Here is a 22,878-nt window from a genome sequence, read left to right on the forward strand (position 1 = left end):
AGCCTGAGCCCTACCTCTTCCAAGAGGCCCTCCATGACGCTTTCATTTCTTCTCTCCATGGCTAGAACTACTGAAATCCAAATGCGCAATTTCCAACTTCACTCTATTCTGCTCTTCTAAACAAACACTATCTGTATATCCATTGATTTAAGCTCCAAATATCAGTCAATAATAAAAGCCTACCTTTAGGTTCTTTTGGAAGATTTCAGGGTCCTCAAACATAGAAGACGAGGTTGGATCTTAGCCACTCTGGATCATGCCTGGATGTGCATTCCTGATACAAGACTCCCGTGCAATGACACAAAGGTTAAGGGCACAAGCTTATCTGAATCCAAGCATTTTAGGACTCAGACTCATCATTTCACGCCTCTGTGTATCAATTTCCTTTTCTATAAAATGAGACTAATAATTTGTACCTCTGATTCGTCAGACACATTAAATCAGATGACAAATTTGAGGCCATCAGAATTTAAAATATAAAAATCACGATTATTTTTATCACTTAGAAATTAAACAAGAGACATGTAGAACCCTTTATCACAAAACCAGAATGGATGACTCAAACTGGCCAATGAGGAAAAAATAGCCAGTGATGCTAAAAAAGCAAAGGACTCGATTAAGGCCCTGTTGCTTGACTGGCTATCACTGTCACTTAGGGGGAGGGCTCACGTGCATAAAAATAAATGACATAAGGAGAGTGGCTTGCATGGGCCAGTTAAGAATATTCTACACCCCTGAGGAAGCTGAAGAACCTAACCCTGGAATGACTTCTCAAAGAGCAACATACTGGTGAATAAAAGCTTAGCTGGGCCCTGTACTTGAGACTCTGAAACTTCTTGCAAAGTAAAGAGCCTCTATGACAGGAAGTTATCCCTTCCTGAGCACAGGCTGCAAGGGACTGAATCCAGCAAAAAGCAAGCAGATCCTCCTACCTAAACCTCTCATGTCACTTTGACCATTACTTACCTTGCCATTTTTATTTAATCACCACCACTGGGATTTTTTCTGTACAATATTCTTTAGGATGATGAGTGCGTCAACAAGAAAATGTGTATATCATTTGAACATGCTTTCCTGGGCTATGCCATCAAAACTCATACAATTTTTTAAACAAATAACTAATAGTTGTTTCTAAAAGATTATTTCTAGCATCTTCTTCCCATCTTTGCACTGGAAAAAAAATTCTTTTTCACATATTCCTCCTGCTCCGGGCATACCTTCTTGCTGGATCCGGCAAGACTGTCCTAGGATCTCTACCTCTGAATCATGGCTCGCTCTTGTGGTTCCCCAAAATCCAATACCCTTCCCTTCTGCTTGAGTACAATCCTCTAGTGCAGAACAATACTTGAGAGCAAGGAGAGGACCTGTAGAATCATGAGTCACAAGAAGCATTTGAAGGATTTTTAGCAAATATAATTGGGCTAAAAGATCTAGCTCCCATTCCAGGGAAAGAAAATTTGATTCAGGCAATGAGAAGACCGGGAAAATTGATGATTCGATCAATGACAGAATATATTTCCTGCCTAAGAGTAAAGCAGATTCCTTCTTTCTGCTACTTCCCACAACATAGGTTCTAGGAGACTTAAGGTAGTATCTAAGCCATCCACCAAAAGATGCAAGAATCAGATGAAGCAAACTCCAGTTTGAATGAGTTCAGTGGTATATGCTTACATTTCTGATGAACAAATGTTTTTCTTGGCATGAGAAGAGGGAGATGGGTTAGCTAAGTTCCCAGGACACGGAAGGCCTACACTTGAAATGTTTTTTAATCCTTGGCACATGAAACTGTGGCTAATTCACAGAAATCTCAGGCAGGTGGGTTCTTTGGGAAGGGTCTATCACATGACACTCGACTTTGGGGTGGTGGTGATTCTGGAGGTTTCGAATTTGCCACTGATACCACGTTCTAACAGCTTTGCGTCTGAAGACCACTGGGCGTGTGACAGAAGATACAGAATCATCTGCACCACTGCACCACTGAAGTTGCAGACCTCTAAATCTTTCTAGTAGGAATGCCATTCTTCATAAGAAGCATTAAAATAAACTCTAGATCACGTTTTAATGGAGAAAGTCTTATGTCAAAAAGAGAAGGTTAGTATTCTCTGGTCAGATAATTTTGTGACCAGCAGAACCTATTAAAAATTATGGTCAAGCCATTAAAATTATGCCTTGTATCCCACGTGCTAGAAATGGTGTAAATCTTTGTACTTCAGAATTATTCACTCTAGAGTCTCCATTTCATTATTGTCATTTTTAAAGAAACCACCTCTTCTTTCTTTCACCCCAAGAGAAATCTGATTGCAAGTGGAACCTGTGTGGAAGGTCTGATGCCCTAGCAACTAATTGGATCCTCTTAAAGGTTGAATTTTATGTCTGACCTATTTAGAAATCTGAAAAGCTTTTCTTTGAAAAGCAGGCATCTCAGATCTTAATTTTTAAGTGTCAAGTATTGCCGCAGTCAAGGTTAAATGAGTTGATAGCTTGGCGCTAGACTCAACATAATTCTTAGAGAAGATTTTCTTTCAAGCTTATATGTAATTCACAGGCTAATATTTAAAAATTTCTATCTAATGCCCTACATTTCACATATGAAATAAAGAGTATATTTAGGTCAAGTTATGCTTTAAGTGGCATCTAGGAATATTCTGTGTTAAATATAAAGGTTATAATGACATTTATTAGAGACTGGACTAATTTCATGGGTATTGCTGTAATCCCCACCCCACCCCCAGTTATCTAGGGCAGAGGTCTGTGACACCCTGCCCAGAAGCCCAATCTGGCCTTCCTTGTTTTTGTATATAAAGCTTTATTGGAACACATCCATGTCCTTTTACTTGCACAGTGTTTATGGCTGTATGGCTCACAAAGCTGGAAATATTTTCTAACTGGCCTTTTCCAGAAAAAGTTTGCCCATCCCTGGTTTATCTCTAAATTACCCAGTATAAGTCTCATAAAAAGCAGCTCTTCTAACCAATACATCATGTTAAAATCCTGGTGGGTAAAATTTTGAAGGAAAATAGAAGATGTTATTAATCCAGGAGTTCTGTTGGTCAGTTTCATTCTACAGTGTCTCTGAAGGTGAATTTCAAAGATACAGAGAACAAGCTAGCTGCCTCCAGGGCCAATGACCATGTGCATTGGGCTCTGCTGCCAGGTGACCACACTAGTGACGCCACACCTCTCCAGCTCAACTGCACTTTCTGGCTCCCTCTGAGGGTCGGAAAGGCTTATATTCGGTTTCAACCATCAGTTTCCCTATAGAAGGTCTGGTTATGCAGGGAACAATGACAATGTTTAAAACACTTTGTCAAGGTAGCTCTTTTCCTCTTACAGAATATATCGGGAAAATCTCTGTTAAAGCAGTCCCTGAGGCTTCATCTTTAGAATGTTTGCCTCTTGAACTTTACTCTTAAATGGAAATGACATAAATGTACCCTCCTACAATTTGGTTCTGTGGAGTTAGTTAGACATGAGGGACTCAATACAATTAACTGAACTGAAAATTGTGATGTCTCCGAGAAATCACTGGTCATTCAAAAGAAATATTTAATATGTACCTATACCTAACTGTCCCCATTAGAAATTAGGGGACAGAACCAAGAGCATACCCATGAGTATGAATAGAGCACTGAGGGGATCACCACTAGAGGAGTTACCGGAGTAGGGGGCGCCTGGGGGGCTCAGCTGGTTGAGTGCCTGACTTTGGCTCAGGTCATGATCTTATGGTTCATGAATTCAAGCACCGTGTCAGGCTCTGTGCTGACAGCTCAGAGCCTGGAGCCTGCTTTGGATCTGTGTCTGCCCCTGCCCCACTCACACTGTCTCTCTCTTTCCCTCTCAAAACTAAATAGGCATTAAAAAAATTTTTTTAAAGAACAGTTACCAGAGTAGAGGGTGGGCCTGTAAAAGTCAGTCTTCAGAGACAGTGAAAGTCAGAAGCTCAGACAGAAGCAGGCAGGGAGGAAATCCTTCCAAGCTCCCAGGAGAGCCTCCTCAAAGGCATGGGAGTAGAAATGCAGAAGTCTGATGACAGGGGGTAACAAGCACAGAGATGGCAGCGCACATCAGTGCTTGTCAGTGAGGCCACTCTGGAGTGGGGAAAGTGTGACCACATGGTAAAGTCCTGACGCAATGCAGAGGACTTTGATATGACAAGAAGTGCCTGTAGTTCTTCAACGAGAGGTTATCTGGATAAAAACAGTGCTTATCAAGCATTGTTCTAGAGTTTAGAATTGAAAAGCCAACTGGAAAGTTCTAACAGAAAATCTTTTACTAAGGAAAAAAAAAATCACAAAGCTTCTTACAACGTTTTTCTGCTTACGCGTTACAGCATAGACTTCTCCATTGGGCAGACTGTATGGAAACCCACACTGTAAAGAGAAAAAGGCAGCAAGACCAAAAGTGCATGGCGCTTTCCCCACGTTGACTGAAGACCTATGTTATCTGCTTCACTTTATTCATTTTGTACCAGGTCTTAGCGTCTAATTTTTGTTTGAAACGCATCACGGCGGCTATTTCCGAAAGCCGGCAGTTCCATACAACGTAACTGGGTAGACAGAAGAAAATAATCTGTTCTTTGGGGGGAATTCAAGGGAGAACAAGGAAGTGTCACCACTGGCCTGACTTCTTATAAACCATACAGCTCAATTTTCAATGACATGGCCACTGCCCATGTGTCGTGCAGCTTCTGAGACTCCAACAAGTCTCGTAACTAAACTATGCTCTTCTAGTTTCTTTGTGATTTTACAGAGGCGGAAAAAGTGTGATAAAATGCAGTCCTATATTTTATAAGGCAGAAGGAGCCCAGTAAACACAAACACAGAAAGCACTTCCTTTTGTTGACAACCTTATGATTTCCCCTTAATGCATTGTTTAGAATAGCAATTATGTGTCATTTCCCATTATCCTACACACAGAACCACCACCACACAGCCATTGCTTTTCCTTCCAACAACTGATCACAGTGAATATAGAAAGGATTCTTATGCCGGTGAAACATGTCAAGACTGACAGCCCAGGGCCCAAGAGCCCTATTTATGTACAGAACCGGTGTGTGGCCAGGCAGCTGGGGTGAAGTCTCCCCTCCACCTTCTTGTTTCTGCCTTCTCAGCTCCCCTCTCTCCCCCCGGGCTGGGAGGGAAAGCAGCTTTGGAAAAACCTTCTTTTCTCAGCCTGTTTCTCCTGCCAGAGAAGACTGGCTCGCTCTCAAGACTGTAAGCATTTGACCACTGCAAATAGCACTGAGCATGTCAACTAGTTTTATTCACATCCCTCGCTAGGGAATCGGAAAGCCAAGGACACACTGGTGATTTCCCTGGTTTTATGGATCTCTACTCCCCCCAGGCCTGCAACACATTTTTGGTGCCTGTGTTCACAATGTCCTGGCATCTGCAGTGTGGGAAACCCAAACGGAGAGCCAATAGCCCCACAGCTTCTCCCTATTAAAATGTGCAATTGGATTTCACATGCGTGTTTCAAACCCCGTTCAAGGCATGATTTACAGGCTACTGTCTAGCCCCACAGCTGTGTTATCATCCCCCAGATTTAGTCGTTTCTAGGAGTCCACCACTCAGCTCCCCAGCAAATAGTCATCCCAGTTTCAAACCTCTGTGGTCATTCTTGGTCATCTAAAACTATCCATGACCCATGGGAAGGATTCAAGAAAATATTTATTGAACGAATAAACTATTACTCTTCCCATAGAATTATTTGTTCATGAGAATAGCCCATTTGATGCCTTCTTTATGGTTACCTGCCTTCTAAGCAAGTTTTTTTTTTCTCCATCAAATTAAACTAATCACCACTGACCCATGATAAAGGTTATTTATGTGCATTAAAAATGGCACAGGTCCAGTGACTTCTGTGTAGGCGTCACTACATAGCTGCCATCCAGAGCTTTCATAGACACTGTGTTCTTTCTATAGAAGGGAAAAGAGAACAGTTTTATACATTGCAAATTATCTTCCTGTGCGTGAATAAAGTCAGACTCTCTGTGTTCAGCAGAGAGTTAACAATCTATCGTCATGTTTCTGTGACCACCCATCCCCAAGGCCCTAACCTCATCTTCCAAGAATCTGAAATCACCCCCAAAAACGTTAGACCTCAGGCTTAGGGTTGTGGTTGGTTCAAAACTATCCTGACAGCCTCTTCTATATTTGGCCTTAAGCTGCCAGAGGACCAGAATGGTATCGTATTCATTTATGATTCTCCTTGCAGAGTGCAGCTCTTGCCAGAGCATGGACTCAGGTACAGCGAGGGATCTGTGGGATTCCCTTGACCTGTGACCTTTCCAGAGAGGAGGACAAAGGGGAGAAAAGGGTATGATATTGGGAGGAATGTCCCGGGAAAAGCCCTTGCTGGAAATGGTGTGTGGATGGATCAGTTTCACGCAAGTGGCTCCGCAGGTAACGCATCCATTTCAGATGAACGCACTTAATTAAAAACCATGTTAATAAAACTCTTAGCAATTTACGCCAAAAGATATCTTGCCCTTTGCTGCAGCGTACCAACCTTTTCCAATGAACAGAATCTCAAGGTGCAAAGGGGACGTCTTCCGTCCCCTTCCACACCTGCTCCCTGCCTCATCCTCCTCACCCTCTGCCCCAGTCCCCAGCTCTGAGACACCATGTTTTCCAAGAAAAGAACAACAGCATGCACCAGGCTTCCTCCTACACTTTCAACTAATACACAGCCGTTGAGAAGATTCACTATATTACAAGCCACAGTCATAACAAAGCCTATCCTTCTTAAACCAAAGTCCTGTAAGACAGGACTACCGGTAAGGAGCGCTTGTGTGTGACGGCTGGTAAGGCGAGGCCACCAAGTCCCCAACTCAACAAAGGCAGCCCTCGTTTTGGAACTCCCCCTCCCTTCTCCTCTCGTAGCTGTCTTTCTGCAGACCTCAGGAAAGAAGATTATTTGTTGACTCTTTTGATAATCTGATAATCAGACCACGTTGACGTGTTGGGCTGGCGGATCTTCAGGTTGCCTGAAGAGGCTATCTTTTTAAACCTTTACATTAAAAATAACTCCAAATTCACACTTGTTAGAAATGGCCCCAAAGGCCAAAAGTGCAATCAAAGGCTGAGAATCACAGCAATAACATGACCATTTATTAAATACCCACCGTGTGTCAGATGCTGTGTTGGGCGTTTTAACACATGTGCCTTTTCTCCTTAATCTTTCGGATAATCAGTGAAGGGAGTATCGTTATCCGATTCTATGTGCATGTAGAAGACCGGCCGGGAAAATACGACTGGCATCGAGAGAGGTCAGACATGAAGCCAAGGCTTGGTTGCAAAGTGCCCATGAACTTTCCTTCCAGCCCCACTGAGCTCCTCCCAAGAATGAAACCGTAGACCTTGGGAACAGTTCGTCCCCAGGCTGGAAGGAACTCGAGCTGTCCGTAGACGTCTGGTTCCTGGAGGTGCCGCGGAGGGGATTCGAGCACGGGAGGCAGGGAAGGGGCAGCTCTCGGGCCTCCCACAACCCTGAGAATCCACCCGCTTCCCCCTGTCCTAAGCAACTGATTCCATGCTCACCTAAGGTGAGCTGAGCAATCAAAACACCTCTGTTTTTCGTGGTCTCGTCAAAACAGTAAACCTTCCTTTTGCCACCCCCACCCCCTACAGCTTTGGGTACGTGGCCAGTGAGGAGAGCCCTCCATGGCTCCTGTATTTCTTCTGAAGCTCCAAGACTGGGCAGTTATGCCCTCCTCCCAACTGCTGCGTCCTCAACATCCTCTGGCTATAAGAAATCACATTACCCCTAAATTATCTTGGGATGGAACTTGCCCCATCCATTTCCCCTTCCCTGTTTTCTGTGGAGAGGGGCATCCCAGAGCCTTTATGGCACATGGTTTTAGTTTTTGTTTTTTTGAAACAAGACAGGATATAAAGAAGTAACTAAGTAAACAAAGAAGTCTGTCTGTCTGGCATGGCATCCACTTTCTTGCTCACAACATGGAAGACTCCAACACTAGTCCATCCACATGGCCAATGCTCCATGCGGGTCTACACTGACATTTCTGTCATGGCACCAGACACTCAGAGGGCACGTCACCTTCCCACTCCAACTTTCCATATGGTTTCAACCTTTCCACATTTCTTCCTTCACTTGAACCGTCAGGTTTTTGTATACTATTTCCCTCTAGAAAGAATGACTGACAATTAATCCCAGCCCACCTCAACCTGAGGTGCTTAGCGGTGGCTCGGGAGCCCAATATTACCATTAGAGTCTTCCACTTCTTCGGCAGGGGTAGCTTTCTGGGAGGAGTGGTGAGCGTGTGAGGAGAGCAGACTGACGATCCGCGGCCTCGGGAGGGTCAGGGCTTTTCCGTGGACCTTGAGGGAGTGTTCCTTCAACTGGCTGATTGTCATGGTGGAAAATGAGCACCAAGAACACTTGTAGGCATGTTCACCTGGAAGACGATGGCGGGAAGGGGCAGAACAAGAAAAAGAGGGAAGGGCATAAGGGAGGGTGGAAAACAGAATGACCTCGTTAAGTCACGCGAGAGAAGTATCTCTGAAACTTCATGGTCTAAGAAGCCCTCACAGACCAAGCGCCTGCCCCTTCCCCAAAACACGATGCTCCTCTGGGACTAAAACCCTTCAGTGAGCTCCATAATCAGGTGACCTGGTCTGTCTTCATTTCGTGCTCTACTTACAGGGATGAGCCTATGAACTAATTCCCCAACAGGGAGTGAAACCAAATGCCTATGATCCCTCCTTCAGAAAGGTGTCCCAGCCTCTCCACTAGAAAGGACTGCGTCGGCTTTCATTCAAGGGTGCTTTTATCATCTGCAGAATATAATGTGCTTAATTCTTATTCCAAGGGCCTATCAGGGGCTTTCCAAGCACAGGGTAACTACGCAAAAACTCTATTGTGCTATTTTCATTCTTTACTTCTTTGCTGACTATACACCTCCTTAATTCCACACATCGTAGGGGTTTTTTTGGTACCAGTTCACAAAACTCAGCATAAAACGCCATGCTCCTACCTAATCAATAGTGTAGAAATGGGTAAACATAAGTCATTTCTTTTTTTTTAAGTTTTATTTATTTATTTTGAGGGGAGGAGAGACAGAGACAGAGAAAGACAGCGCCAGAGACAATGCATGCATGCATGGGGGAAGGGCAGAGACAAAGGAGAGGGAGAGAATCCCAAGTTAGGTCCACACTATCAGTACAGTGTCCAATGCAGGGCTCAATCTCATGAACCATGAGATCATGACCTGAGCCAAAATCAAGAGTCAGATGCATAACTGACTGAGCCACCCAGGTGCCTGAAGTCATTTCTTTAAAAGAGAGAGAGTTGTTTACGTATAAGCGTGTGTGTATCTCCAATATTCTTCTATAAAGAGGACATTTCAGTAAAAGTAGGCGTTTTTGCTTTAATTATTTTTATACCACGGAAATACAGCACAGATCACTATGATCCGATGAGACAATGATTTACATTTGTCCTAAGTCAGCTTTTAAATTAACTGCATTTTAAAAAGCCAGGCTGTGAAATGGGCATGCTTATGTTGTTGGACAAACACTGGCTAGATGGACTCAGAAAGCAATTTTGCTTTTTATGACAATATGCTCAGAAGTGCTCTGTTTGCAGCTCCATAGCTGCACTTCTCAGGGTTTGTTATCAGAAAATATTCTGCAATTTTTTTAACATTTATTTTTGAGAGACAGAGCCCAAGCAGGGGAAAGGTGGAGAGAGAGACACAGAATCCGAAGCAGGCTCTAGGCTCCGAGCTGTCAGCATAGAGCCTGACGCAGGGCCTGAACTCACCAACCGTGAGATCATGACCTGAACCAAAGTTGGATGCTTAACCAACTGAGCCACCCAGGCGCCCCTAGAAAATACCCTTTAATACATAGGGATTTCCAGCCAGATGGAAACGATTAAGTAAATGTGGACACAGCTTCATGATGAATGATCATTCACTAAAATTCCTGAAGAGTTTGTAATAATATAAAAAGCAGCAAAATATAAAGTCCTGACACTCAGAAAAATAAACAGAAAGGCACAATATATAGTAGATTAAACTGTAATCACAACTGTTAAAAATAATTATAGAGGAAATGGTTGAAAGGAAATGTTATCGAATGTTAACAGCAGTGGTCTTTAGATAGGAAGGTTACGGGTGACACCATATTTCTTTCATTTCCAAAATTTCTCTAATGAGCATGAGTTTCCCCACATTTATTTTTAAAGGTGAAATTTTAAAACTGGAGGAGAGGAAAGAGAAGAAGGAGAGATAAAAAGGGGGCAGAAAAGACCTTTAGCCATGAGAAGTCCCATGGGGCCGTGCGAGCGAGCTGCGGACAGGGCTGCTCCTGCTGGGCCCTGCTCGGGGCTTCCCTGCCACCTTGCCAAGCAGGCGTGGTTTCCCCGGGAAGTGATTGCAGCGTCTCCAATCCTGCCCTCAGCCTCCGCGTTACCACTGACTCCCGGAGCGCGTGCAGCCGAGAAAGCCTTGAAGAGAACTACGGAGAACCTTGAGTGACGCAACGAGCTATAGCCCAAGGCAGAGGAGAAGTTCAAAGTCAGATGACCCAAACAAGAACATTAGTCAGCTGTCTCCCCAGCTGTTTTCCGGGAGTCAGGATAATGCCGGCTTGTGAACAATGGTGTTTGTTATGATGATAAACATGAATATATACAATATTAATCACAAAATAATATATACATGTAGATGTTCATATATATTAATGACTGTATGTACTACTACTGCCCTCCTTGGTCCATTTTTAAATGCAAGCCTGGCTGCATGAACCTGGTTGGGTAGTTGCAAGTAACACAACGTGAGAGAGAATTCAAATCCAGATTATCTGATCAGTGTATAGGACTTCTACGCTTCAAGTTAAAACAATCTGGGGAACGGGGGGAGGGTTGAAAAAAGGAAAAGAAAAGAAAAGAAAAGAAAACGGTCCATCTAGAACAGACAAGAGGAGTCAAGAGCTCTGGAGAACGTTTGTGGCTTTCGCCAAACCACTGTCAGTGGCTAAGAGCCATGCCACGGACACCACGGTTCCAAGGTGTGCAGAGAAAACAAATTGCACTATGGCCCCAGCCCCCTCCCCGCTTTCTGGAGGCTTCCTTCTTGCCAATCAGTGAGCAGAGAAGGCCAGTCTGCTTGGTCAGCTCAGTGCCCTGGAGTCAGCAGGCAGCCTCTGGCACTCTTTCCAGGTCCTTCCCACAGGCCGAATCATTTACCCAACCCCTACTGCTTAAAGTACTTTTGACAAGGAGGAGATCTATGAGAAGACTCCCCAGGACGGTGTACAAAATTAATAATTTACAATATACACACATTAGAAAGTAGTGGTTTGAACCCTGAAGCTTCTTACTCCTTAGCCGTTAGTAGAATTTTCCTGAAAATATAAAAATACTAACAGACGAACCGAAGTCCAGACGGCCAGTCTCCCTGTCCCATCCGCAGCCCAGTGGGGCATAGGGCAGCTGGAAGGATTCAGTGGTCTTACTGCCCTAAGCCAGTCCAACAGGACCCAACATCAGGAAAGTGGTCCAAACTTGAGAGGCCCCGGGGTGCTGTGGAGTTGGGCTTCTGAGAGTGACTGACGACACCACAGAGAGGCCCCCAGACCCTCTCCACTGCCTTTCCTGCAGGACACCTCTTTCCTCTCTCGGCTCGGCTCTGATTTGCTACCTGTGGGCATCCTCCATCGTATGCGAGAAAGAGAGAACAGCAGCATCTGGCCTGTGAAGAGGATGTAGGTTTTTCTTCCAGAGTCAGATTCTTAGTGAATGGTCCACATGGCCTTGAACAGATCACTTAATTTTGAGTCTCTGTATCCTCATCTGACACTAAGGGTGACAATACCCCCTACCCTTTAGGACTGCCATGAGGATTAAATCGTATGGTGACTGTAACATGCTTAGTGCAGAGCCTGCAAGGTAAGGGATGCCCACGAGGCAAGCGCCATGAGATGGAACAGCAGTCAGAGAGACCAACACGGCTCCTGGACACCCGTCACCCAAAGTCGTTTCTTATCTGATGTCCAGCAACGTATCTAAGGACATCTCATGAGAGATCTTACATGTCTTACCGAGTTTGGCCCTCCGAACTTCCTCAAGATTACATTTTTATTTTAGTTGGGAATTATCTTTAGTGGATGTAATAGGCCATGCATTTCCATTCGAAGGGCTGGGTAATTTAGAAACTCCTCTAAAAACCCAAATCTGTTAGTCGCATTAATCACCTGTGACATGGGTGACATGGGCTTGGTAGTATTTTGGGTTTGGGTGCTTTCTGTAATTTTTCTTTATGTTTCTTCATTAGTTTTAAAATAGAAATGAACACGCAACTATGTCCAGAATACCTTCTCATGTGTGGGACAAGAGACTCGATTTCACTGAGGGAAGACCACTGGATTTCCATTTCAGAGAACCTGTGCATCAGGGAGGCTAACTCACCAGCATGAGCTTTGAGTATATGTGTTTTCAGCCGGCTGTTATAGGAGGACTTGAAGGAGCAGAGTTTGCATCGGAATGGTTTGTGGTGTCCGTGATGGGTTTGCATATGGCGATCCAAACTTGATGTGGCAGAAAAGCAAAAGAGAAAGAAAGACGACAGGATTACCATTACATGTATTTCCTCACTGCCCTTCTTTTAGCATTCCCATTGCTAAGGTGTTCAAAGTCATTTTGTCACTTTCCAAGGACGATGCTTGCCCAAAACAACAACAAAAATAACAAAGTGGTTGTACCTGTTCCAAAGGGAGGAGAGGCTAAAGGAAGGAAGAGATCAAGAGCCTTTTTGGACTGAGAGACTTGGCAGTGGGAAAGGTCAGAGTGGACGCGCATATTCCCTTCCCTAGAAGCATGTGGCATTGGAAAAGGGCATCCGAAGACAAAAGGTAAAATACGGGAGAATTCAAGTTTTCTGCCAAGTCAGTGAGGAGTACCTATCAAATAGTCCTTTAACTTATTTCCCAAAAAAACCAAAATTTTGGGTTTAAAAAGGGACTTTCTTTCTAAATCTCAATCCTACATTCATGGGGAATACTCGAGAGGAAAGGAAGTTTCAAAGTACTTGAGCTACTTGCAATGGGCTGTGATGTTTCCAGCACCTTTGTAAATACGGAAGCAAAGCGCAGATGTGTTTAAAGAAAGTCATGTGATCCAAAGGCCCAGTCACCCCTTCTGATAAACACAACCATGTACACTAAACCTCAGTCTTCCAGAGCAACTTATAAAGAAGTTATTTAATTAGAGGCGCCTGGTGGCTCAGTCAGTTGAGCGTCCGACTTCGGCTCAAGTCACGATCTCCAGTTCGTGGGTCTGAGCCCCGCATCGGGCTCTGTGCTGATCGCTCAGAGCCTGGAGCCTGCTTCAGATTCTGTGTCTCCCTCTCTCTCTGCCCCTTCCCTGCTCATGATCTGTCTCTCTGTGTCTCTCAAAAATAAATAAATGTTAAAACATTTTTTTAAAAGAAGTTATTCAATTATAATGAACTCCTAGTATTTCATAACAATTGCTAAAAAATAATAAATCTACCAAACAAGGTGTGGGAAGAAGTTCTAATTTGTACCAGCGCCCCAGAGAACTAGGTTCCCTTCTAAATGGCTCACAGGGGATTGGCACCACTTACTATTAAACACACCATGTTCTCCTGAGCAGCACTTTCAATTACCTCCGGAACTCTCCCTCTGGGTGCCCTTTCACTTTCTTAAACTCAGCTAGCCCTAAACAAAGCCATCAGTTTTTCTCCTCCAAAACTAATGCTCTTTCTCATTTCCTTGCTTCTGTAGAGGACATGACTATTCTCAGTCAACCAGACTCAACCCCTAGGTGCTGTTTATACTTTACTTTGTCTCTCATCCCTCATCCCCTGCACGAAGTCAATTGTTCTAGGTCATGAAGATTCTACTTCCTTTAACCACTCATTCCCAAATTTCCAGCCGAACTTCTTGGATCAGCTACAAATACTGTCTCCTAATTGCTCTCTCCCATCTTGTTCTCAAGTCAAGAGCATGAGCTATGGAGTCAGACTGCTTGGGACCAAACCCCAGCTATTCCTTATAAACCGTTTGGCCTTGGCAGGTACACAACCCTCCTCACTTTTCTTATCCACGAAATGGAGACGATCATGGGACCATACCTCACAGGACTGATTTAAGAATAAAACGAGATAATACCTGAAGGCACTGAGCGCACTGCCTGACACAGAGTAAGGCTCAAGAAATGTGAGCAATTATGATAACTCCTTTCAGAGACTTCCTTTTGCCAGTACTATAAATTACAAAGTATTAATTCCACACTCAAAGACTCCAAATATGGTCTCAACTCAAGTATTCAAATTTTACCTTCCATTATTCTTTTACCTAGACCTTACAGATCAGTGAGCCCGGGCCGCCCGCTGGGCCCCCACGAGCCTCACACTCTGCTCCCCAGGCGTGTGCCCTCATCCCTTCCTCCACGTTGTACGTCCCTTCCAAACTAAAGTCCTGCCTTCCCACTTTAAGACTCCACTCAAATGCTCCCTACTCCATAAAACCTTCCTGATTCTTCCACAGTAGGTGGATCACTTCCCTTCTTTGAAGCTTCACAGCATTTCACTGACATATTATTGAAAGATATGTGCCTTATTTTGCTGAGTCATTTGTGTGCTGGCTTGATTTATAACTCAACTAGACCTAAATTCCCTTAGCGCACTGACCATGGTCTCTTCATCTCTTATAGTCCCCTTTATATCTGCCCTCCCAAGGCCCCCAGCACACTGCTTAGCACAGGGGGTATCCATTTATTTGCTACGATTTGTTGAGATTCTATGGGGTGTCAGAAAGCAGGATAGAAGCTACTGAGCAAATACTTCTTGAACTCATGAGAAGTCCACATGATGACGACAATGAGCCATGAGGCTCTGAAGAATAAAGAGTCTGTAACCGCCCCCTCCCCTCTGTAAAAGCACTGCCTCCTCCTCCCTTTCAACAACTAACTAGCACTTTATCTTTTTGAGAAGCAAACAGCCCAATATTTATTTTCAATTATTGTAAAAGTAAACAGCAGGTCAGTCTCACAATCAGTCACTGCCATCCAAGACGGGGGCACACACTGTTGCACATGTGCCTCTCTTCCGCAGCTCAAAGCGAAAGGCAACAAGAGGTGGCTTCTTCTCAGAACCATCCCTCTCCCCATCACCCCCGAAAGCCTTACACAACACCCCAAATCTACAATTCCAAAGCTGCGATGGGCCTCTGGCAGCTCCTTCTCCCCAACGGCCCTGTCCTTCAAGCATCTCTTTGGCATCAGAAACTTCTTTACTTTTCAAGATCTTTTTGAAGAGATCAAGCAATGGTCTTTTGGTCAGGTAGGTCAATAGTCCTAATTGGACCTCCTTAGGCCACTCGGCTTCCCAAATGGAACTTTTCCTCAACTGATGATTAGGTTCTGGATGAATGTCAGACAGATACACTAGCACATTCATCTACTTCTGGTCTTCCCTCTTATAAATTATAGCAGTGCCTCCAAATTACTCATTTTAAAAAATGCCCATAATGGGGCACCCGGGTGGCTCAGTTGGTTGAGCATATGGTTTCGGCTCAGGTCATGATCTCATGGTTCGTGGGTTCGAGCCCCACGTCGGCTCTGTGCTGACAGGTAGCTCAGAGCTTGGAGACTGCTTCAGATTCTGGTCCTTCCTCTCTCTCTGACCCTCCCCTGCTCACACTGTCTCTGTCTTTCAAAAATAAATAAAAAACATTAAAAAAATAAAAAATAAAAAAATGCTCAGATTTGCAAGTCTAATTAATGTGAAGCAATCTCCTATTCTTAGTTCCATTTGACAGACCAGGTGACTGAGGCTCAAGAGATCATAACCAACTAAACGGCACGCACGAACCTTGAGTGGGGCTTTGTGACCCCTCCAAGCCTCTCCGGCTCTAGCTCAGCCGAGCCCTGGCTGACCACTACGGCACCTCCTCCCAGGTAACCAACCACTGACGACCACTCGCCAGCACTTACTTGTGCCTGAAAGCGGAAACAAAGGAGCAATACTGGCAGCTGTACTTGTCCTCGCGGGTGAACATGGCCAGGGCCAGATGGCTCCTCTCATGAGAACGCAGCCCCTGCATGGACATCAGGACTCTGTCACATTGACTACAATGGTATCCCCCCGGCCGGGTTTCATCCTCCAACATTCCATCAAGCAAGCAGTGTTCACCATCCACCCGGTCCACCAGGGCGCCAGTGGCATCTTTGGCTGCTTCCAATCCATCCAGGAACAAGTGGGAGGGGTCTTCGGCCTCCTGCTAAGAGAACCACACACACACACATGCCCCACCAACAAAATAAATATCCATCATCATCGTCTCCGGCTCTCCTCCTCTCCCTTCATTCTCCCAAACTCCTCAGGGCTTCCTGGTAAAGCTTCCTCCCGACTCTCCAGCTCCCCCTAGAGGGCGGGCAAACCCATCTGCCACTCTTCATGCAGTGCTGGTGATCTGAGGACTCGGCTGCGACTGCCTGGAAAGCACGAGAGAGGGGGGCTCTCCCAACTGCGAAGACAGTTCACTCACTCATCTCCCATCTCAAAAAGAATGAGCTGCAATCCCACTTGAGCGGACAGAAAGCAGGGTTAGGGTGATGGCTCAGAGAGAAGGAAGGCAGGAAGGAAGGCGGGGGAAAAAGCAGAGCAGTCTGGGCATCTAGGAGCTGTGGGCCGTCCTTAGAAGTGAAGGAAAGGGCAGGATCCCTCCCTTTGCCATCCGTGCTCACCCTCTCCCTGCGGAAGGTGACTTCAAACACTGACCAAAAGCTGCTGTGTGATCCACTGAAACAAATTAAGGCGCAGCCCGGTTCTAAGTCACTCATGTTTGGAGGGGACTCGTTGGGTAATTGATTACACACGAAGAGCTGCTGTCTCCCTTGAGTGAGCCCAGGAAACAAGCCTGGGACGCACTGAGGTGGCCTGAGAGAAGCTGACCGCTGCCGCCCTGCTGATAGCCAGAGGGCTCCAGTCTCCAGTGAAGAAAAGCAGAGACTTTACGTCCATGCTATATGGGCAGAATAGGACACAAGATGAAGAAGGGTGGATGACAAAAATATATTCACGTATCTAGAGAGAAAGAGCAGAGCCCTGAACTCACTAACTTCTCTGCTCAAAAATACATGCTCCGCCATGTCCCAGAAGGCAGGGGCGGTGGCGTGGTTCCTGAAACAGGGGCCACTGGTCAGCGACAAACCGGGAAAAGCAACAAAGGAGACAAATCAGGTCAAGGGGTTCTCGGAGCCTGCTGTGACTTGGAGGCTTTTAGTTTTAGACTTCACATTTCTTACACTCTTCAGAGGACCCAGGATAAGAAGTAAAGGAGTCTCCTAAGCGCTCTGCGCCGTCCGCCAGATGAGAACAGTTAAGAAGTCAGGCAGTGGGAGGAGCAGAAGATGATGGGAACAGGACCCACTTGATTCCTTTCAAGAGCTCGGGCAACTTGGAAGAGCAAACACCTAATGGCACTAAATGCAGAACAGAAGGGCGACCCAAAGCCTCCTGTACCGAGAGGCCCAGATCTTCTGTTTCCACCAAACTATCGGCGTGGGAGGGAACCAGATCGAAAGGCGACCAGGTCGAGACACGTAAGATGAAGAAGGTCCAACCTGCAAAAAAATCAAAACAAGCCAGACCGATCCAAGCACAGCTCAGGAATGCCCACATTCTGGGCCGCCCTTTCCTGAGCTGCTTTGAGCAATGGGGTTAATTAGTAACTCGAATGGCTCACACAGGAGAACGCTCATCCAGACACCCCCCCCCCCCCCCCCCCCCCCCCCCCCCCCCCCCCCCCCCGGGTTCTCACCTTCACGGCGGCAGACACGGCCGGGACGCTGCCGTACTGGACGTGCTTTCGGAGATGGTTGCAGATGGCTCGGAGCGTCGGGTGCACTTCCACACAGAATTTACACTTGTAGCCCACCACCTTCCTCTCCTTGATCTTTGGCACCTCTTCTAAGTGACCAAAAGGCTGGTAAAATACAGTGGTAGCCATCAGTACTCTGAGCCCTCCCTCAAATGCCGGCATTTATTCTCGTAGCTTACTAGCAGATTTTATTTCAAAGCGGATTAGCAGGTTAAAAACCAAGGGAGAAATATGTGAGTATTTTTACATAACGAATTCGTCAGAGTCGTGGCACGCTGCCTACTATGCAAAGTCTCCGGAACCCAAATATGTTACAGCTGGTGAGTAGAGAAGATTTCTGTGGAGAAGCCTCATCGTCACTGCCACCAGGTTATCTGCTTTTGAAACCAATTTCAACTACGCAGGTGAAACGTTGCATAGTTACGCCATTAGTGAACTTCTTGACCAAAACCAACAAACAGGCAAAAATCTACTCCTGGAGATGTTAGGTTCGTGTAGCAGACACTGCAGACCAAAACATGGCTGAGAGGTGCTAGGGACACCAAGAGACGGCCCACAGCTGCCTCAGAGAGCGAGCGTTGTCGTGTAACTAGGCCTCAGATAAGGCTACTTGGCAGAAGGAAGTACAAAGAAACCACCCCAACCCTCCCCTGGGGAGCCTCGGGAGGAGTGGCGGGGAGGGGGGGCAGGCCGTGGAGAAGGGTGAGCAGAGAATGGGGGATAATCAGGCTCGAAATGTTTAATTGACTTATTGAGCTCTCTGGCAAGCTAAGTCACTAGGAAGCCTGTAGCAGTCTGGCTGGCAACGAAGAAGTGCATGTGGGCACCAGTGATGAGAGGCCTCCTGGGGGAAGGGAAATCAAAACATATCCTTACCCTCTCTTGTTTGAAATCTGCAAAAGCACCATCTGCATATTTCTGCTTGCTCAAAAGCTGTTTCCTCCTCTCCTGACGTTTGGCACGCTTCTGGAATTCCTCATTGTGAATGTTCAAGTGTGAGGTCAGCTCCGCTGTGCTTTGCAGTTTGCTATCACAGTGCTTACACTGGTAGGCGGGGCTCTGCAAGCGGGGGCCGCTGCCCAGAATGACGAAGTCCCTCTTCAGGTCCCGACTGTGGTGGTCGGTGTAATGCATACACAGCAGCTCCGCCGTGCTGAAGGACAGCTTGAAGCACTTGACGCAGCGGAATGGGAGCCACTCGATCTCCTGGGCTTCGCCTCCCTCCACCTCGGCTTTCTCGAAGCTGCCTCTCTCCTCCTCTTCCATCAGCAGCGGCCTCTCGTGCTCGTCGGCGTAGACGGCGGTGAAGTAGCCGCCCAGCTTGCTGGCGTGCTGCTTCTTGGGGAACACCCCCGGGTGGCGCTTCATGTAGTGGGACACGATGCCCTTCTTGCTGAAGGACTGGAAGGAGCACAGGGAGCACTTCTTCTTCTCCACGGCCCGCCGGAGCTCCTCGCTGAGCTGCGGGGAGTCGTCCTTGGGCGGGGACGGGATGATCACCTTGTTGGGCTTGTCACTGATGGTCCTGGAGGCCGCCAGGCAGTGGGTGTAATAGGCGTCGATGTCGTGGCGCTTCTGGTAGTGGGCCGCCAGGCCTTTGCGGATGGGGTTGGTGTAGGCACACAGGGCGCACTTGAAGAGGTTGTTCTTGCCCTCCGGCTGGGCTCGCACGTTGTTGTGCTTGATGCGGTAGTGCCTGGCGATGCCCTTCCTCGTGGAACAGAAGTACTTGCACAGCTGGCACCGGAACACCGTGTGGGAGACCAGGTGCGAGGTAGCGAAGTGAGACGTGGACACAGGCTCCTCTCCCACCTCCTCCTCGGTGACAGACAGCTGGGAGGGGCTCACCTCTGTGGTCATCTCGGGCTCGAGGGAGACGGGCAGCTTCGGGGGCGACTGGGAAAACACATCAAACTCAGGCTGATTGTGATACTTCTCGTAGTGAATTTTGAGCTTCTCCAAGGTGCCGTGCGTGTAAGGACATAGCTTGCAGCGGTAGGCGCCGTAGCCTTGCTTGAAGATCCTGCTTGTCTCCTCCACGTCGTTCTGGGTGATATCGGCGGACTGCTCCACGTCGTGCACGAAGTCCTCGGCGGTCACCTTGATGGCCGGGTGTCGCTTCTGGTAGTGGGTCAAGACGCCGTGGATGCGGGTGTTGATGTACGGGCAATGCCTACATTTGTAGACGGCGCCCGGGTTGATGTCGATGTCCTGGGCAAAGTCGGCAGCCTTCACCTTCATGCCAGGGTGCTTCTTCCCATAGTGGGTGAGGAGGCCATGCAGGTTGTTATACTCGGACTGGCACACGGTGCACTGGTACGGGGTGGATGATATGGCGGGGTTGGCGGAAGCCAGCTGGATGCTTTTCTCAGGGGAAAGCCTGGCGTCCTCTGGGCATTCGATGTCCTGCTCGGGGAGGGGAGCGGGCATACTGTTTTCACAATTCACGGGGCCCACCAGCTCTTCGGACAGAGGGATGGGGTTCTCGACAGCATCTTTCTCCTTGATGATATCCAACAGCACCGACTCGTCACCGTTCATGGCCCAGGGATGGAACGCTTGGTAGTGATTGGTAATGTCCCAGATGGACATGGCCTCGAAAACACAGTCCCGGCATCTGTACGTTTTGGCTTCGGCAGACATCGTGAGACAGGGAGGGGATGGGTCGGGCCCAGCCCAGAGTTTGGTAGCCATGTAAGTATAGTCAACATAGTGTTCCGGATGCCTCCTTTGGTAATGTAGGAGCAAACCGCTGGGCTCTGTGTGGGAATAGATGCACCACTCGCAGTGGTAGCCAGCTTCTATTGAGCCATCTAGAAATGCCCACCGCATGATGGACGTGACTGTGGCTTTCAGGGCAGGGTGGTCTTTCTTGATGTGCTTCCTCAGTGCATAGAAGTAGGGGGAGGTGTACGAGCACTGCCTACATTTGAGCGCTCGCAGTTTGGTTTTGTCCCGCTCCATGGCAGAGGGGGCGACAAGCACACAGCTGGCAGGCTTCTTCTGGTTGCGGTCACAGAGGCTTCGGATGGTGGCCGTGTGTTGCCGGATCACGTCTGCGTTGGCCTTGAAGTCTCGGTGCTTCTTCTGATAGTGAATGAGTACACCTTTGACCGTCCGGTTCCCGTAATCACAGTGCTGGCAAAAGAACATCTCATTCTCCACAGGAGGGCCGTCTCTCTCAGAGCTGCTGCGGTTCAGCTGTTGCATGGGGGCGGGTGGCCGAGGGGAGCCTTGGGGCCCCTCAGACCCTCTCATCATTGAAGCTGTGGGAGGAGCCTGTCTGATATATTTGGCAGTAACCTTTATTTCTGGGTGTCTTTTCTGGTAGTGGACAAGCACTCCCACAACTGACCGATTGCTGTAGGAACAGTGTTTGCAGTAGTAAAGCTCAGTACTGAGGTCTGGTGGCGGGGGTTGTGGGGGGGGTGGGGAACCCATGGTGGACATTTTGGGAGACATTGGAGCACCCACCTCAAATGATAATTGAGAAAGGGCAGAGCCCCTGTCCACAGACACCATTCGCATGGTTTTCTGGATCCTAAAGTAGGAAGCCTTTTCTTCAGGGTGTTTCTTCTGATAATGAACCAAGACAGAATGCATGTTGGGGCTTGCGAACGAGCAAACGTCACAATCGTAAACGACAACAGTGTTAACCGAGGGGTCCTTCTGATTTTCACATTCTGGAGTAAAGGTCTTTGAAGGAGTGCTTTTATTAAATGTCACTGGCAGACCGCCACCGCGAGCCACGGGAGTGGAAGTCGCCAAGCTCTTGGGGGCCGAGTTCAGAATCTCCCTCAGCGTCTGGGATTCCGTATTCAGCCCTTCTTGCTGCTCCACGACGTAGCTGGAAAATATCATCGCGTTATTAATCTTCACTGTGGGATGCATTCTTTGGTAATGTGGCATCAGGCTTCTGACATTCGGGCTCGTGTAGGAACAAAACCGACACCGGTAGATCAGGTCCGAATGGTCGAAGTTGAGTACATTCATGGCTTCTGGGTGGTGCTCACCGTAATGCTGCTGCAGGTCTTCAAAGTTGGTGTAATCGATGTAGCATTCCAGGCACCTGTACACTGCACTGTGGTCATTGGGGTCCAGGATGTACCTAAAGCTGAATTTAATGTACGGGTGCATTCGTTGGTAGTGGGTGCTGACACTCCGGGCAGATTTGTTGTTAAAGTCACAGTGTTTGCAATAGTAAAGCCTTCCAGAGTCACCAAAGTCTGTGTTCTCACTATTGTGCTCAGTTCCATAGATAGGAGTCTGGGTGGTCAGCAGAGCGGTGCTGGAAACCTGGTGATCTTTCATGTTTGTGGAGGAGCCATAGTAATCCTCTTCATCTTCAGAGAGGGTGAGCTCAATCTCCGCGCCATTGGTGGCGTTGTAGTCGTGGGTTATGCTTCTGAAGTTGGGCTCCTTCTGAGGCTCCCCGGCATCTCTCGCCCAAATCTGCTGGGCCGTGAAGGAAGTGGCCACCTCCATGACTGGCTCAGTCGGCTCTTCCTCCCTGTCCAACTCCACCTCTATCTCCACTTCGTTGTCGTCCTCTTCCTCCTCGTCATCCTCCACATTGATCACCGCGTCCTCCTGCTGTTTCGTTTGGTTAATCTTGCTCTGCAGGTTGCTGGCTATCTCGTCAATCCTAGTTCTCTTCTTCACGGGCGATAAATCGAGGGGAAAGTCATTGGCGAGCTTCCTGGAGGCCTTAGCTACAAAATTGTTCTTGGAGGACAACCCAAGAATTGAGGTCTGACTTTTCTTCACAGTGTTGCTGGAAGAGGGGTGGCTGTCTGTCTCGCTTTCCAGTGGCAGGCTTGAGGGCTGCCCCTCGAATTTTGGCAAGTTGTCACAGAACGAGTGTTTGTGCTGCTGATGGACTCGCAGCCCTTTCAGAGTCGTGGTGGAGTAACTGCACATGGTGCACTTGTAAGGGTGCAGGGGTGGGGCGGGCACGGGCGGCTGCGGCGGCGGTGGCTGTGGCTGTGCCGGCCCCGGGTGCGGC

At 47.4% G+C, this 22,878-nt stretch overlaps 1 protein-coding gene across 1 annotated transcript in view; it reads right to left on the reverse strand.

Moving 5' to 3' along the window:
* ZNF462 (zinc finger protein 462) overlaps positions 1-22,878 on the reverse strand; it is a 138,793-nt gene that overhangs the window by 58,332 nt on the left and 57,583 nt on the right. The window contains exons 4-8 of the mRNA XM_029920342.1: positions 18,750-22,878; positions 17,814-17,978; positions 15,985-16,088; positions 12,436-12,554; positions 8,228-8,419 (exon numbers count right to left, since the gene is read on the reverse strand). The exon at positions 18,750-22,878 is cut by the window's right edge and continues 33 nt beyond it. Coding sequence (XP_029776202.1) covers positions 8,228-8,419; positions 12,436-12,554; positions 15,985-16,088; positions 17,814-17,978; positions 18,750-22,878 — 4,709 coding nt within the window. The remainder of the gene's footprint in view (positions 1-8,227; positions 8,420-12,435; positions 12,555-15,984; positions 16,089-17,813; positions 17,979-18,749) is intronic.

The sequence above is a fragment of the Suricata suricatta genome, chromosome 13 (genome assembly GCF_006229205.1).
Source record: "Suricata suricatta isolate VVHF042 chromosome 13, meerkat_22Aug2017_6uvM2_HiC, whole genome shotgun sequence".
Taxonomy (NCBI): Eukaryota; Metazoa; Chordata; class Mammalia; order Carnivora; family Herpestidae; genus Suricata; species Suricata suricatta.